The sequence below is a fragment of the Drosophila innubila genome, assembly GCF_004354385.1.
Source record: "Drosophila innubila isolate TH190305 chromosome 2L unlocalized genomic scaffold, UK_Dinn_1.0 4_B_2L, whole genome shotgun sequence".
Taxonomy (NCBI): Eukaryota; Metazoa; Arthropoda; class Insecta; order Diptera; family Drosophilidae; genus Drosophila; species Drosophila innubila.
Window position 1 is genome coordinate 18855300 of NW_022995372.1, and position 18311 is coordinate 18873610.

Below are 18311 nucleotides of genomic sequence, written 5' to 3' on the forward strand. Positions count from 1 at the left end.
TAACTCAACTAGTTGCAATTTTTTTGTTTTCTTGTAAGTAAATTTTGATAAATACTTAGTTAAATCATTTTACTTACATAAGATTTATTTGAATCTTACAGGAATGATCAAAATGATTCTTTACCCAAATAAAATAGATTGTTAATAATCTTAATTATTATATCCTTTTAAATCTTTTCAAACGATATGATTTCTTTAACTCGGAAAATCCATGGGTTACAGGATGTGTCGTTTTATAGGGCATGTGTAGAACTAAGAAAAAGTTGTTCAACCTTATATACAGGGCAGTACAAGTTGCTATAAAACTGGAGAATTTGCCAGGCTGGCAAAAAACTTGTGCTACCACAAAGTTTTTCTTCAAAATACAGAGAGAGAGAGAGGGAGTGTCAGGGAGAGGAGGATGTCCCAGCAACTCAAGAAAACTCATTCGCGCGTTTTAACTAACCAGAAGAGTGGGAAGCTAAGATTGCAACGAAAGAAAAAGAAAGAATATGCGGCAGAAATTATTATTTACGCACGGATGGTGTCATCTAATTATAAATTCATTTTGCCTGGCTAACAACAACACAAACACCAACAACAAAATAGCTCTGTTGCCGAGAGGAAAGCAGGGGTAATAGGGGCAAGGCGACTTTCTTGACGTGATTCTGAAGGCGAAGGCAACTTTCTTTTGGCTTTTGCGCTAGAAATTAACAAAATGCGCGCTGGCCAAACAAAATGGCGCCAGCTCGGACAATACACCTGCAGCGGGCAGAGGGCGAAGGGGGCGTGACAGCGGCTGCTTTTAATGCAATATTTTCCAGCGTTTTCTGTGCTAACGATAAAAAGTTTTATGCACGCATTTTCTGCATTTTCAGCATTTTGCATTTTGCTCTTCGCGTTTTTCACATTTTCCATTTTTGCTGGTTTGGGCCAGGCCAAAGAAATTTCATGCTCTTTGAAAACTTGTTAAACTATGATAACCACAATGCTGGCCACCCCAAAGCAGAGCTCTTTCCAAAAGGAAAATAGAGACCCAGCACAAATAATAATAAGCAAGTTGAATTCCACGGCTCGTACTCGTTAACTTGCCTCTGTGTAAAAGTTAAGAAATGCATAAAATTTGTTAACAAGAAAAAAAAAAAAAAAAAAAAAGTCAAAAAAATAAGTTGAAGAAGAAATGTGTACCTTATGCAGTGGCTTCTTTTGGTCACCCGAGCCATTTTTTCAGCGGAAACAACTAACAAGCGCCAATTTTGTAAAACATTTTTAGCTTATTCTATTAAATATCCTAGGATTAAGGTGCAAGGGCATTGTGTGGTTACTGAATGCCCAAAGGACTTAGTTCTTATTATCAACAAAGCCTCCTAATGAGAGCTAACAACCTTGCAAAACGTTTTGGCCATTGTAACTGACCATAATTTTGTGTGTTTATTAAATATTCCTAAATTTTTATCATTTAAAATATAATACTTGAATTTAGCTATATTCCAAATAATTTCAGATATTTATCCTCGAATTATCATTGCTCTTTTGCAGTCATATACGTGAAATAAAAGTAATTAGTTCTGAAAAGTCTGGAGTCCAAAAAAATTTTGTATTTGGATTGACTTGAATTCAAAGAAAAGCGAGAATCGAGAATTAGTTTCCGTTTTAAAACTTTTAAAATGCTTTATTATATATTGTTGTCACCTATTTTTGGTAGGTTTTTTCTTATATAAAAAAATTTATAAAAATAACTTACTAATATTGTGGTAAGGCGAATAAAATTTGTATGCATATTTCAGCTTTTCTTTGTCATTGTCTTAAAAAAATTAATCTTTGCAGGCCTCAATCAATTTTGAATTATGCCTCTGAGCATTAGCAATTTACGTAATACTTTAAACATTATTTAAAACTGCATTTCATTTGTTTATTTTTGCAGCTCGATATTTTTTGCTGTTTCATTTTTAGACATGTATTTTTTGGTTGACCGTTGTTGTTGTGGCTTTGACCGCTAATTACATTTTAATGTAAATTAATGAACGTGCGCACTTAACTTGGCCACATTGACTTCGACTGTTGGCCTGTCAACTTAACTGGCCGGCGAGGCAGGGGAAAGAAGGCGAGTGCGTCCCAATTCTCCAACCGAGTCGGCTGACTCAGAGTTCCGTGGATTGACAGAGACGCAGCACTTGGCTCATTAGCCGCCGGGGCGCATTGAAAGGCGGTCCAGTGTGATTTTTGCCTCAACATTTTGATAAATGATTGAAATTAACGATGGTGTGGCTTCGCTTGGCTTCATGGTATTGCCAAATTGACAGTAACCTCAAAACGTGATTGCTGCGTTTTTTTCAGAAAAAAATTCCAATAGAACAAACTTGTTCTAGGAAATTTTTATTTAAATAAAAAATGAAATATGCGATTAGCTTTACCATTTATATTTACAGTGTCTATCTGCTTATTTAAGCCACTAAATTTTGACTTTGTTTAGTTTTTATTGCTTAAATATGATGTAATAAGTAAATAAATATTTAATGGATTTATTTTGATCGAGTTTAAAAATTAATAAAAAATCTGCGTTTAAATTTAGGTTGTTTCTCCTTTCCATTAAATGATAAACTCTTTCATATTTGTAACATCTAAGATTTCTGGATCAAATAAGCTGGAAGCCATATGTATATATATATACATTTCTGGGTTTTCCCCAATAAATGTTGGATCATTTATAATTTTTGCCTACCCCAGATATAATTAAAAATTTTTCTTCTTCTTTTCGGTTCATAATTTTTGATTAATATTAATTTTAAATTTTAATTCTTAACATATTTTTGTATTCTTAGTAATTTATCTTTGCCGACTGCTTTAAGTCGTGCATAAATAACTAAATGTATTTATATAATTAAATAAAGCATTGAAAACTAAGTTCGAAAGATCCAGACTTAAGCTGAAAGTCCTAAAATTTTTTTTACAAAAAGTGACGCAGCTCGAAAAACGTTTTGGAGTACAAATTTAGATTGGAAGAAAATTTGATTATGCAAATAAATATTTCCACATCAAAATACCAATTATTTCTTTATTATGCTTAAGGATTAGGGTAAGGATATTATCTTTTTTTGCCCACCTTTAAAGGGTTGAGAATACGTTTCCAGCTTTTTAAGCACAGGTTCATCATTAGCATCCCCAGCCATTAAATTTTAGTGCCACAATCAGCTAATTTTGCACACATTTTGATAGGCTTTGTTGTCGTCTTTGTTTTTGTTTTGATATTAAAAATATTTTATGCCTCCTCCGGGGATGTATTTTCTTTTTTCTGTTTGCTTGTTTTTTTTTTTTAATTTACCTTTATGCGCATGCGACGCCTGTTTGTTGTTTCTGCTTTATCCCTTTTTTACACCTATGTAGATTGGCAGGTGTGGATTGGGTGGCACATTAGCACATACACCTCACAGATAGACATGTGATAATTATGCGCGGCATGCACATCATCATCATCAACATTTTTATGATTATACTCGTAATATGCTACTCGTGTTGTCTCCTCCCCATTCTCTTAATGTTGTCATCCCCGCGCCAATTAGCTAAATTGTGTGCTATTTTCAATTTTTTAAATTTTAGCGCGCTTTTACCTCTGGCTCTACTTCTATCACCGTCTCTCTGTCTCTTTCTCTGTTTCTGGTTGCCTTCCTGGTTGGCTTAAGTGGCTGCCACAACTGCCACAGCAGCCGGCAGCAAAAACAATAGCTAACTGCGATTTGTTGCTGCCGCTGCTACTCGCCCCAAAAATTAGTCAACTTTCAAGATGGCGTTTGGTGTGTGTGGGCTGGGATGTGCGAGGGTGTATCCATTAGCAAAATGGAGCAGGCTATTTTTGATTTAATGAGCCATAGACTAATGGATTTTTTTATAGACTATGGACTGTAGGTGTCTGCTTTTCTACACGCGCCACTCAAATTGGTTTAAATTTTAGTGGTATGCAAATAATTGTTTATAGTTTGTGGCTACGAGGGTTGTTCCTTAAATAATCAAGAAGTAGGTATGAGAGAGAAGCTGTTGCAATAGATTCCACTTTAAATTGTATAACTTTCTATTAATAATTACTATTAGTTTTGATTGTATTTATAATAAATATGTTTTAATATCTACATAGTTGCACATAGTTAATAGTTATGTATATTATTTGTTGTAAATAAACATAAAATTTATTTTTTTATTTTTTTCTGAAGTATTATGTAGTTTGTTTCGATTCCAATTCTTTCGCATAAATGATTTTGTTACTTAGTAAACAACCCTCTCCGTTAGACGCAATCTCCAGTTCTTTAGTATTTGTTAATGGACTGATTGTCGTGACGCTTCTCCAAACAAGGAAGCAGTTGAGCTCTTTGGCATAAGTATGATAAATATGGTTTCATATTTTGCTGATGACTCTGGGAAAGAGTAAGACATTTGGTTTAAAGTATGCTTTCTGTCAGTTTGTTGACAGTTTTTGGCTTTTGGTGAAAAGATTGAAGGTGTTGCAAGCAGTCAGAGTTGTTCCCAATTAACTTCTTTTTTAATGAAATCATCATTTCACTAGCATTGAAAAAAGTAGTGCTAACGAAATTTCACTAGCATTAAAAGAAGTAGTGCTAGTGAAAAATTATTTAATTGGCAAATTGAACATACTTCTTTGACATTAAGTAATGCCAATGAAAGCCCATTTTAATTAGCATTGAAAATAATTTTTTTTTGAATTTAAAATAAAATAGAAAAATTTGGAAAATTGTTTTTCCGATATTTATCCGATATTTTTATAATGATATGGACCCAACTCTGCAAGCAGTTGAGATTCAGTTTAAAAATAATAAAAAAACTTGGTTTTAAGAATTAAAAGAAAGAAATTATAAAGAATTGAATATAGCAGGGACCATAACTGTTATGAGGAATATCCAAAAAAGTCACTTTTAATGGTTATTTTAAGACTTTTATATTCAATATAGTACTGCGGAGACTTCTTAGAAGTAATTCAAATAAACTCCATAGTATAACTTATTAGTTTTAAAGAATTCAACAAAATTTAAGGCTTCGTTTATTTGACAACAGTTTATTAATTTGACTAAAAACTTATTTGTATGTATCTTTAACTTTAAGCACATTATAAAGTGCAACTGTCTAGCCGAATTTATAGTTGAGGGAAAGCCAACTTTTCTAACAAAAGTGTACTTTAAAATAATACAATAAGTGAAGCGAAATCAAGGACTGTGGGCATCGTCATGGGCACCCAAAGCCAACTGACTAACCGAATTCCACACCAGAGTCTCAACGATTCCAGGGTGTAAACTGGAAAAAATAAACAAACAAATGCCTCATTACATGCGAAATTAAATTTAAATGTTTGCTTAATGTGATTCCACAGTTGCCCCCGGGGGCTCAGGGCGATCAGGGTAAAAAAGGTATGTTGCCCAAAAAAGAAGTAAGTAGAGGAAAAAATGAGAAGGAGCCAACCAAACAAACCAAAGCACATAAAATATAATTTCATTTTTGAAGCCCTGGGCTAACCAGGGAGCATTCCAGGATGAGGTCGGGTGGCGTCAACGCATGCTTAGAAATATTTCTGGTATTTTATTTTCCTTTTTTTTTTTTTTTGCTCTGTGTGGGATGTTGCAGCTGAGTGGAGAAATTAGAATTTTGTGTGTGTGTCTGCGGTCGCCGGTGGACGCCGACGGAAGCCGGCAGCGATGCTCGGCGGTCGCATTTCCTATCCACAAACACCAGACGCCCGCCCACTTCACAGCAAAAATTTAATATATTTTTCTTTGGGCGTCAGGGAAAAATCATAATAATTTCAATATTTTTGTAGCTGCTTGTCAGGCTGACAAAGTTGACAGCGCGGGGCGTTTATTTGACAGCCGCCAGAGGGGGATTAGAGGTGGCAACCGCAGCAGACGCTCAACGCTCAATTAAAATATAATTTTTGTCAAATAATACCAAAAATGAAATAACGGACTGGGTAGCGCGGCATTTCACATGGTCATAAATTAAAAACTTAATAACGAGCGTGGCGCACAAAACCAGGACATGCCCAATACGCACATAGTTATTTATACTCGTATGTATGTCCTGTTCTGTCCTTGCAGACGCAAATCACATATTCCCTCTGGTTCCCTATCTTTCTCTTTCTACCTTTCTCCCTCTCTCTTTCGTTGGGTATGGCTCATCCTGCGCTCATCCTGCGGCAGCAATAAATCGCTAACAGCAAATAAATCAACGCGCATAAATTCCAATGTTCAGCGACGAGCCTGACCCGACTTTATTTACGACATTGCGACAAAGACACTTACGGCAAAATGTTACGCCGGACAGCCAAACAGTCGGATAGAAAAAAAGCGTAATGGAACAAATAGCACTACATACTTTTTACAGAGCGGTCTGAGGGTTCCCATTTGTTAAATGGAGGCACCATTTCAGTTTATTGTGGATCCTGTGGAATCCCAATTTAGAAAAGTATATATTAATTACATTCTATTTAAATCAAACTGAAACTTGTTTTTATACAAATTCCATACTTGAGATTTTGAAAAGCTAATGTAAATTACGATCAGAAATCTTTTGAATAGAATTTTGCATATTTATTATATATATTATTTAGATTCTAAAACGATAGAATTTAATCTAAATTCAATTAAAGTGTCAAGAAACATAGCTTTTATTGGATCTAAATTAATTATGTGATATAATTGATTATGTGAGCTTTTTATTTACAGTTCCAAATAATGACAAAATATCATACTAAATACGTAAATTTTATATTCTTTTTTTTCGAAGTCCAGTTTGATTGGTAAACAATTTTAAAGGTTTCGTTCATGATTCACTTCAAGTAACTCCAAAGAGCAGAAGTGTTTAAGTATTTATGTTGAGTGCATAAGAAAATGAATTAACTAAAAAGTTAAATTAGCTTAAAATCCATACGACAAGAATGTAGTCAAGATTCCTATTATAATGAGAAGAAAATTCCCATTCAAGGGGCACACAGCCAATGAACATGAAAAAGGTTGACCTCAGTGTCGTGGCAATGTGTCGGCATTCATATGGCGAGGCATGGAAAAATGTCAGATACGTTGTTCGTGGTTAACCAGAAGCAGTTGCCATGGGTTAAACGGGTTAACCCCCATGCAAAAATCGTAGTAAGAACAAAAAATAATAAAGGCAAAGAATGAGATGAGAAAGGTGACGCTGCCAGGCTACGAGTATATTTGGCACATTAAAACAAAAGGATGCCGTGTGCTAGGCAAATAGACAAAAGGATATACACACATACATACACACACACAAACACATATGGAAGGCGCCAAATCAAGCGCTGATTTATGAGCAGTCAAAGGATTGTACAGGAGCCGAGAGTAAAATATGAAAAAAGAATAACTCGGAAAAACTAACAAGGCGCACATATTAACACCCTTGTAAATGTGTAAAACCGCCGTGAAGCGTATGGAGATGCGGCAAGAGAGATAGAAAGGGATGGAGAGAGTCAACAAATCATGAAGGAAGCAGCCTGTGGCGCAGTCATAGTCAAAGTAGATCCTGAACCCGTTCCCTAACTGGCAACTATTAGTTGAGCCACTCGGCGCCGCAAATTCCCAACTACGGTGATAATTTATTTATTTGGGATTATTTATTGCACATACATCATAATTTTGTGCCTCTGACGGCAACGCCCAGGCCCAAGACTCTGGAAAATATTTTATTACGTCTTCGTCTAGGTACGAGAAGATGTATTTCTTCCATCTTCCCTGGTTTTTGTTTTTTTTTTTTTGCCATATCCCAGCGATAAGCGGTCGGCTCAAACAGCCGAAGAAGAAATATAACTTTTAACAATGAAGGATGCGCCATAAATTAAAAATTCCAAACTTAAAAACGTAACAATAAATACACGACGATACAACGGCAACAGGACATGCAGTTGATTTATTTCTGCTTTGGAAAATCTGAATTGAACCCAGCCCAAGTAGTCAGTTGCAATGCCAATCCCATTCCCAATTCCAAAGGCGACGCCAAAGCCAGATTCCAGACTCATCTCCCATTGATGCCAAGGTGCTGCTCAAACAGACGGAAGTATTTATTTCATAATCGTTATGAGATAATGAACAAAATGCTTAGATATTGTACGATTTGATTAGCTCGCATATGAAATCATTCACATTTTGAAATTGCAATAAATTTTAAACAGTATTGCTGAAAATTCTAATTGATTAGCTAGTTTCATTCAGGTTCTATAAGGCTAAAATTTTTAATATTTCTTCAAGGGAATAAGAGAATAAAAATCATAATTAAGTAATTTTTTCCGATTTATAAAATAAAAAAATAGTTTCTTTTTGCAATTAAAAAAATTAATAAATTGAGAATATTTTTGATATACATATCTACACTTTCAAATTTTAAGAAAACTCCCAGGTGAATGATATGGCAAGAGCGCAAAAAAATAATGTGCCAAAGAATGAAAAACCGAAAACACATAAAATACGTGGCGCATATTAAATTCTTATAAAATCAGGATGCAGGATACGCGGCAATGTGCGATTCGAGGACATGCGGTAGGGGCGACTAGGGCGCTATTGTTGTAGATACTTTTATGATGCTACCTCCGCTGTCATTGTCTCCCTCCCTCTGTCTCTCCCTCATTGCAGATGAGCCTCCTGCTGATGCCACGCAGCGCAATATTAAAAACTTGTTGCAAATAAAAGATACGGATATGGATACGGACACGGCTGCCAAAGCAGCAGTTGATCATCATCATCATAATGATGATTATATGATGACATCAATGACATTTGCTGCGGTTCAATAAATTCGCAAGCGGCTGGAAAGAATAGTCATATGTATGTGTGTAGAGATATAAATATACTCGGCACATCATCATGTTTATAGCGCCTAAGTAGGCTGGGACTCACTGCGCATTTAATTGTTATATGGATGGAATGGCAATTGTCAACACGAAATGCTTTTTATTGAGGCCCATTCAACAGTCATTGACAACACCGCTGGGACACCGCTTTGGGTTCAGCTTTGACTTGGTTTGGGTTCGGTTTTGGCTTTGGTTTTCTCTTTCGTTTCTCGGATCGGGGTGTTGTTTAGCTGCCGGATAATCCATTGCATGTTGCCGCTGCGCCATTTTTGATTAAACTGACATGACACTCACAAACACAGACACACACTTGTGTACAATTTACAGCTTTGCGGGGAATGGAGCGTGTTGATTTGAATTGTCTATAAGCTGCTCCCACTGACTGCAGTATTTGAAGTGCCAAAAAGCTCACTTTGCCCACTGCCTGATTTTTATTTCATTTTATGTTGTTTTATTTTTGCATACTGTTGAGTGCGCGTTTTAGTGAAAGGATGCTGCTGCTGCTAGTGCTATTTGTTTAGCCGCTTAGTTTAGCATTTACCATTTGCCCATTGTTCTAAGCCAAATAAATTGTGGACGATTTATGCCTAGTCCACAACCCGTTTGAACTTTTTGTATAAGCCTGTTTGCTTAACACGGGCATTGCAATCACTAAAGCTGGTTGTTGGCTTTATGTATGATAGCTACATTTAAAGCGATAATTTCAACCGTTTAGACAATTTTTTTCTTAATCAACTAATGAGCTTCATTAACCTTTTATTTGTCATTTAACGACTTTTACAAGCTGTTACAGTTCTATATATCATTGTGAGTTTTTTGAATTTCCAGCACGTTTTCCACAATAACGAGGTGATTGAAAGTCTGGTGCAACCATGCACGATACTCGATAACTTCATCGCTTATGTGAATAATACGACCTGTAGTTGATATAAAATATAATATGTATTAAATTAAATAAAAAACAAAGTCTTGAATTCAATCTCTACCTACTCGTTTCTATGACAGTCCTATAAACCGATTTTAACGAAATTTTCGCATAATATATAAGTTAATAAGAAATGCTCAAATTTCAAGATTACTTGAGATATTTAAAACCAAAATTTTCTATTCTATGACAGCTAGAAGATGTCATAGTCCGATTTTAGCCATAAATTGTAATCTTGGCGGAATTTGACTAAGCAAACAACAAAATTTTTTTAACTAAAGTCTGCCGGGAATGGATGCACCTCTTCTAACTTTCATTAGGAACGTTTCGAAACTGAGGGATTCGATTATATAGAAGCAAACGTCCGTCTCGCTTTAGCGATTATTATAATCATTTTAATATATATTAATATTATCATCATAAAACTAGTTAATATTAATAATTATTAAACATTCGCGACAACATTATTCTACCCTCTGCAAAGTTATAGAGAAAAATACATTCGGACTGATCTTACCTAGTATGGAGTTGTTATTTGAAAAAGTGTCAGATACTGGATTGACTGCCTGGCTGAGGACACGATAGGCATATCGGAATGCCTGTTTAATGGCAACAATACTAAAGCTGCCACGTCCCAAGTCGTTGCCGGGTTGCAGAGGATCGGGTATACACAGCGGTGAAAGCCAGTTGCCACGTTTAGTATGGGCGCAGCCATTGGCAATAGATATTTCAATTTGCGAATAATTAAACTGTAGTCCGTACAGTTCAAAGAATTCGAGAATCAGCACGCCAATATTTGTTTTCCCATTGAAATTGCGCGAATGGAGTTTCATAAAGCTGACGCACATGATGATCAATGAGTACGACGAGATGCCGCCAGTGAAGACCTCGTTTAGGCCGCGTTGCTGGAGAAATTGTTTAAGTATCATTACCAGTTTGCCAAGTTCCGGATATTCGCTCTTTAGGAATTTGATCAGCTCTGCGGACTGTACGCCGTTTTGCATATTAAAGGATATGTCCACTTTTATTTTGGTTTCACAATCCGTAAACTTAACAATCGGCACTTGAGCCATATCAACTACAAACATTGTGCTACTATTGGCAAAACCACGTGCAATAAGCTCGGATTCCAAAGTGCGCAGTGGCAGCTTTTCCCAAAGGCCTGCGAATTGAGAGTGAAACTTCAAGGGGAATCGAAAGATCTCATCTGTACGTACGTACTCACCTAGAACGACAATATCAATGTCTGAGCTCGGCAATATCAATCCCGTCCGAAACGATCCAAATATCTCAACAACAGATTGTGGCCACAGATCATGAACCAAGTTCTCAATGCGTTTCACAAGTTCGTTGCGCACGACGTGCTCACATGGAGTGGGCAATATATACTTATAGAAATGATCAATCTCCTCGTGCAATCCAATTACGCCATCACCATAGTTGTAATCCGGCTTTCGCCAGGGACAACCACTATAATGGGACATTGTTTCCAATGGAATAAAAACTCGAAATGTAACGAAATTATCACAAATTAAAGAAAACAAATGATTCAGCGTTGCCACCTGTTCTAAAACGACTACAGCAGGTTCGACAAAACAAAAGCTAGTGCGTTGCCATCTTTTAATCTCAGAGTAGAGATGGAGGCGTGTAGTTATTAATGTCAGATTAGAGATGGAAGCGTGTAGTTATTATTAAATTATACTCGTTACTTAAAAGAAAGTTTTAATGGTATATTTTATTTGTTGTTTTTGTATCACATTATTTATACTTGATGTTTAATTTGTTAGTTAAGTACTTTTTTAATACGTGCATTTGAAATAAAATTCTAGAAATTATTTAAATCGAAACCAAGATCTAGTGGGGCAAAAATTGTTTAAGGAAGTTATTTAAATTTGAATGCAGAAAGACTTTAACCATGATCAAAATGACAATCGGTTTAGTTTTGACAATTGTATTGAAGATTGCAGTTGAACCGATATTCATGATTGTTATTTTCCTGATCATGATTTGGTTAAAATTTTTTTTTATCAGTGTTTGGTGACCAAAAAGTCACCACAGCCACTAATAAATGCGATCATTCTAAATCAAACAAAACATAAACCTTCAATTGACAAAAATACGAAGTCTTTGCAAATTGCTACCGGTTCAATGTCATTAAAATGCCAATCAATTATTAAAGGTCCACATGAATAAACATTTAGAATGTAATTATGATAATTGCTGTAAATTGCATATGCCCGAAAAAAATGAAAACAAACAACGACAGCAGGAAGTCATAAGAGTTAAGGCAAAAAAGAAAAAGAGAAAAATAAAAATGTACCAGCTATTGTCTCAGCCACACTGCAGGGCGGCTCTAGAGATTTGGAATTTTGCATGTGAGAACCGAACATAGAGTACCGCCCATCGTTCCAATGAAACGCCCACGCCCACGTCCACGCCCACACCCAGTCCGTTGGGAAGCCGCAAACACACATGGGAATAAACGGCTGAGACTTGGATTTCAACACCAAACTTATTACAGAGTCTGACGTTGAAATTACTTAATCAAAGTTGGATTATCTGCAGAGCAGCTCAGGCAAGTAAACAGGAGGCAAAGATTTGAATTGGGGAATGGGTGTGGGCCTGGACATTGGCCCTGGGCATTGTATGGCTTTCATTTGAATTAAAACCGCCAGCGCCCGAAAGTCGGCAGCAAGTTTGACAGATTTCCTGCAACGGCAACAGCATGGGGGCGATTGGCACACATACTATAATAAGTATAAGTATAAACCAGCTGCCAGTCTCTGCAAGCTTCTCCAACTCCAATTCCAATTCCATACGCTGCAACCATTACAGGCTCAGCTGAACTAAATTAAATTCCATGTCTAATGCTCGCACAAGGATTAGGCCAAACAACGCCTCATCACCTCGTTTCCTCAGACGGGTAATATTAAATAATTTTTCGTCGGCTTCACCAGCTCACATACACACACACACACACTCACTTTTGGAAAGGACTTACAGGACACATATGCCATGAATTCGTTCATTGTTTAGCATCGAGTGAAGTGCCAGGCTGTCCCAGGCTGTATCAGAGGCACTCGTAGCCACAGATTAAAGTCTCCCGTGGTGAACTTAATATAAAAGCGCAGGACGAGCCAACCAGGACAACGGCAAGAGAGACTATTTAGGTAGGTAGAATGTTCAGCTCAAATCTATTTTCGAGTGCGAGACATTAGCAGCATTAGAGCAACAACAACAAGAACAACAACAACAGTAACAACAACAACAACACAACAGGCAGCCATCGCACACAGATAACGCATATGTTTACTTGTGTTGGAGCATTCGAGTAACAGGACTTATTTTACTTGTATATTGCATGGCGCAGACCCCGAAAGTCCCGGTAACCTCACCTACTCTTCCTCTTCTCTCCCCCTTCTACAGACCAACAAGAAACCCTTGGACAGGGCAAAAAGCTCGCCAAGCGCCAAATAATCAAAGGACTTAAGTCGGCTCAGCCGTTCAAAAGCGCCGCAACTTTTGGGGTGGAGTGCATCCAGTAAAAAATTATATATAGCACTGCATCAGCGTGGGTATCTTAGGAGCTTAGGGTGGTACCACTCCCATTTTTTTTTTTGGGCATTATCGGTAATGTTCTGATGCAAATAGTATAAGAAGAGTTTAAAATGTAATAATTCCAAAGACTATAACCAAAGATAATAACGTGTTATTTATTGTTTATTAGTTAATCACCACTGAGAAAATTTAACGATGTTTATTAAATGTATTATTAAATATTTGGCGCAGTATGAAAGAGAAAAATTTCCAAACCAATAAATTATTGTACTTGTATATTATTAATTTAATAACATTTTTTTGCATTCAAACCATTTTAATTCATTTTGTTCAAGTAACAAATTATATATAAATTTATTTCAACTCTTGTACAAATTTTTTTTCTTGTATATTAATTAGAAAAGTACTAAAAAGTCATGAAAAGCTTTTCTTTTTCACATTTAGTACACGTAGTAATTAACATTTTAGCATGAATATTGCAGAAGAGTTCTCTAATTGTTAAAGCCTTTAAAGTAATATGTGCCAAATAATACAATCCATTGCAGAATATTGAAATGCGTACTCAATGATATGCCCAAGAGAGTGGAGTTCTGTATATCCATTCCGATAAAGTTCAATAAACATCTGAAGACCAAATTGGACATAAGAACTAGCATTGGCATATATTGCCAAAATTTTGAGTAGGTTCTCCCACGAAATATTATAAATTGTGGTAGGTTCTCTTCAAATTCGAGTTGATTATTATTGTGGAGTCCATCGCCAGCACCAATCTGGTTGGCATTTGATCGCAGTTCACGATTTATCGTCATCAATATATCTAATTCGGGTAGTTCCACGCCTCTGGGATGCCCATCGCTTCTGTGTGCCTCAGCTAATCCATCCGTTAATCTGACAGATTGTTGCAGAAATACATCCAAAATATGTTCATTTGGCATATCCATATTTTTCTCTACAATTTTTTTTTATAATTTTTTATTGAAAAATTTATGTTTTGAGTAATCTTCAAATGATAACTTACAAAATTGTGTTAAAGCTTACAAATTAATTGAACTATGATTCTATTTAAACCAATAAACGTGTTGGCTTTTATACGAATAAATTTGTATGAGTTTATGTATGAGATAGTCGACTCTTTGGTTATTTAAAATTTAATGAGTTGCAGCAGCAAAGTCGCATTTTTAATGAAGCAAAAAACGGCAATTACTCATATTTATCAACACTATTGCAAATGCAATGATAATATGGAAGAAAATTATATACGGGGGAGGTTGCAGTCAGAAAGAACATAAAATCGCTTAAATGCAAAACTCATTAAAATAATTGCAAAATGCAAAAGTATAACAAACACGTAGAAGGGTTGAGGAGCGGGAGATTGAAACACAGAACGCACACTCATTAAACCAACCATAAATAATTTACAAAACAATTTATTTTCAAGGATATATGCAGGACGACGAGCATATGGAGTGAGTGGGCCCCCTTCCTTGGCGCCCTCTGTCTATAATTGCGCCGCATTATCCCAGAGATGGAGAGAATGCATTCCGTACGCTCTATGCAAACTTCAAAGCTCATTTATGTGAGCGTCTGAGGCTGGCAAAGATGAAAAGCCAAAAAATGTGTTCTGTGCACAATCTAGTAGGCAAACAAACAAACTCGCCGTCTACAAAAGTCAACAAACTGCCGGCAACGTTGGCCACTGATGCGCGATATCTGAAAACACTTAGACACCGCACACACATGACGCATACGCAACGTGGTACGTGATACGTGGCATGGTGTGGTCATGTGTGGTCGGCTAGTCTACAGTGGGTAGTTTGCGAGTCATTAAAAGTAAATAACCTCAAAGCAAGCGGCGCACCAGAAGAGTGCTTGAACCACGTCAACATTTGCCCATTTCGACCTGGCTAGAAAGAATTGCCCTGGCTTTGCTTTGCCCTGACGATCTGTCATCAGGGCCATGTCCATATCCAGCGCTTCAGTGGCTCACACGTGTCGCCCGCGTTCTTATGTTGTGCGCCATTTGTCCGCAAACACTTGTAATTAATTGCGCATGGCCGGCAAAAAACAACGTTGCATTGCCTGCTTAGCCAGCCCACTAAATGCCCCCGCCCGTTCCCCTGCTACCAGTGTCCGGTTGTTGGCAGCTAAAGGTTATGTGGGTGCCAAAGTACTTTGCCGGCAGCAGGGCCACAGAACATGGTCAGATTATTGTACTGGCCGTAACTGTAGCGGAAGAAAGTTAGAGCAGCAGGAATTTTAGCTGAAAATGTATAAATAATTATGTAGAAATTAAAAAGAAATTCTGGCAACAATTAAACAATTCCATCTATTAAATAAAAAATAATTTTTGAAATAATATTCTATAGCAATTTCATTCAGATGGAGAATTCCCCTAGGTTATTGACAATCTTCAACATTTAGTTGCCACAGAAAAAAATCCTTGAATTTATATATAAATTAATTTTATAACATCTTAGTAAGATCTACAACATTTTTAAAATATCAATGCTTTAATGTTGAACTAAATATGACTCGTTTAAATTGAATTGGATTTCACTATGGAATAGGTATATTCTTATTAAGTTTGTCATTTAAGCATGTTTTTAGCTAAATTAAAGTATTTTATATTTAAAGTCAATACATTTTCTATTTAAATGTACCTACATTTATTTTTACTAGCCATGAATATTTTTGATTTTAGCTCGGTACTTTGAACACAATTATCATAGTATAATTTATGTTAGACATAAATGTTATATTAATATCAAGGCTGCGAACCGGCTCTGAACCGAACTTCGTAGAATCGGTTCGGTTCGGGTTTGTAAACAGCCCGAACCGGATCATGTAACGAGCCCTTGAAATTATTTACTTTGCGAACCCGAACCTAAACCGAACCGCTTACTAAAATAAAAGGTTCAGTTGGAAAAAAAATAGTTACATAAATTTTATGGTTTTCTAATATAACGCAATTATTTGGGACTTCTGATTAAAATAAGTCTTTTTTAATTCTATAAATAAATTGATTTTTTTTATCAAAATTTGACTTTTTTTTAAAAAAAAAAAGGTTCGAACCCAGACCTTGGGTTCAGGGGGTATGCAAACCAATTCGCGAGTCGAACCGATGTCTTGCTCTATGGCTCGAACCGTCAACCGAACCTTTAACAAAATTTTGGAGGTTTGCAGCCTTGGTTAATATACATTTCTTCTGTTATTCAATTGTTCATTAAATTATGTTAGTCTATAAATGTTCGATTTGTATGTTATGTATGTTAAATTTTCTTTTATTTTCACATTTTGAGAGTAAAAAGTGTCAATTAAATTAAACCTTTGCCCGAATTGAGCATAGGCGAGCATAGCCAGAAGGGGGCGTAGGCCCCATGTTTTGTACTAAATTAATTATTTATATAGGCTCGAGATAATAAATATACGTACATTAAAGGCATATCATAATATGTTATTAAAGTTTTTTAAGAATATAGTAATAAACTGATTTACTCTTGTTTGCGTTTCTTCGTTCAATTCTATGTTTTATAAAAAAAATCACTAGATAAGTCGTATTAGCATTTAAATAGACAGCAGTAAGCATTTACTGACTTTAATATATTTGTTTGATAAATTAATAGCTTAATTATAGTTAGTAGTATAATGTAGATTTAATTTTTCAAGCATACTAAGTCAAATTTTTGACATTAACTTGAAGTGTGAGTCCTTAACTGCTATAAGGAATTGTGCCGCATTTGTCATTCTCTAAACGAATTTAGCATAATTAATTGCCGTGTCGAAATGTGTGCAAATGGAGCGCCTGCATTGCCAGGGGGCAGCTGCTGCTTCGTCTAAGGAGGAGCCACTTCATCAAACGCCAAGTCGTTGCAATGCAGCAACATTTTGTGCCTTGTGTTTACATAATGCAGCTTCACGCATTAGCTCTATGTGCCGAGACTAAGACTGAGATTGAGACTGAGTTTGAGACTGAGTTTGAGGCTGAGTTCTTCGTTAGCAACGTCCTCGTCACTGGGGGGTTCTCATTAGCACGGCTCAAGAGCATTTCACCCTGGGGGAACTATTTAGCACACACAACAACAGAGAAAAGAGAGAATGGAACAAAAAATGCATTTGAGTGCTTTGAAACAAGCTGTATTAATACGACAATTGTTGAATTCTTTTTCTACTTCTGCTCCTGCTTCTGCTTCTTATTGCATTGTTTGAAAATACCAAAATGGGACAGGTCAGGCAGAAGTATTTATTAATAATTATAACTTTTCCTAATTTGTGGAAATTTTATTGCAGCATTTCTTTTGTTCAGACAAGTTTTTAATTTGATATGTGTTTCATCTTCATAAAACAAAGATATGATTTAAGCAGATAACTTTCGATAGCCAAAAGTCTTTTCCTTGAGGTGAATATTTTAAGGTCAAGCACTTAAATGTTTGTGTTCCATAAGTTTCGTATAGTATACGAAGAGTAAACATAATTTTAACAAATATTTAAATAATTTATCTTATTGCTAATCAAGAAATTTTTTTATAATATTATTTGTGGAATTTGGTTTTTCGAATAAATTTATTTATTATATTATTATTTAAAATAAACATTATTATACTTTTAGACACATAAATTCACCTCTTGGCACTGCGACAAAATGCACTCCACGCCTTTGCGCATCAATCGACACCGCGACGGTGAAAACTAAGGGGGTTGTCCAGAGGTTGAAGGGCAAAGGCAGCGGGAGCGGCAGCGGCAGGGGTTGCCTTGTACCGCCTGTGGGTCGCTTTTCTTCGAATGAGTAATTAAAACATTTTTCACTTTGAGTTTTCTTTTTGCACGACACTTTTCTGTGTTTTGTCTATCGCGCTTTTTAATACAAGTTTCAGTTGCTTTTTCACAAAGTGCGTCCTCTACTCAGTTTTTATGTCTGTGCCTTTTTCAATTAAAAACTAAGATGGTTGATGAGTTGCTTTCCAGTGAAAAATAACGCAGTTATATGAGGTT

General features: G+C 36.0%; 1 protein-coding gene across 1 annotated transcript; it reads right to left on the reverse strand.

Moving 5' to 3' along the window:
• Positions 1-9578: 9578 nt before the first annotated feature.
• On the reverse strand, positions 9579-11248 carry LOC117779962 (non-canonical poly(A) RNA polymerase protein Trf4-1-like). Its single transcript, XM_034616318.1, has 3 exons — positions 10990-11248; positions 10282-10926; positions 9579-9756 (listed from the first exon to the last, which is right to left on the reverse strand). Exons 1-3 carry the CDS (start codon positions 11246-11248, stop codon positions 9635-9637), a joined length of 1026 nt encoding a protein of 341 aa, XP_034472209.1. The 3' UTR covers positions 9579-9634.
• Between the last annotated feature and the right edge of the window lie 7063 nt (positions 11249-18311).

Excerpts from the sequence above, each read along its gene's own strand:
- LOC117779962 (XM_034616318.1), bottom strand. The coding sequence starts at position 11,248 with ATGTCCCATTATAGTGGTTGTCCCTGGCGAAAGCCGGATTACAACTAT. Across the intron at positions 10,927-10,989 it reads CATTGATATTGTCGTTCTAG|GCCTTTGGGAAAAGCTGCCA; the intron begins GTGAGTACGTAC and ends CTCAATTCGCAG. Across the intron at positions 9,757-10,281 it reads AAATAACAACTCCATACTAG|GTCGTATTATTCACATAAGC; the intron begins GTAAGATCAGTC and ends TATCAACTACAG.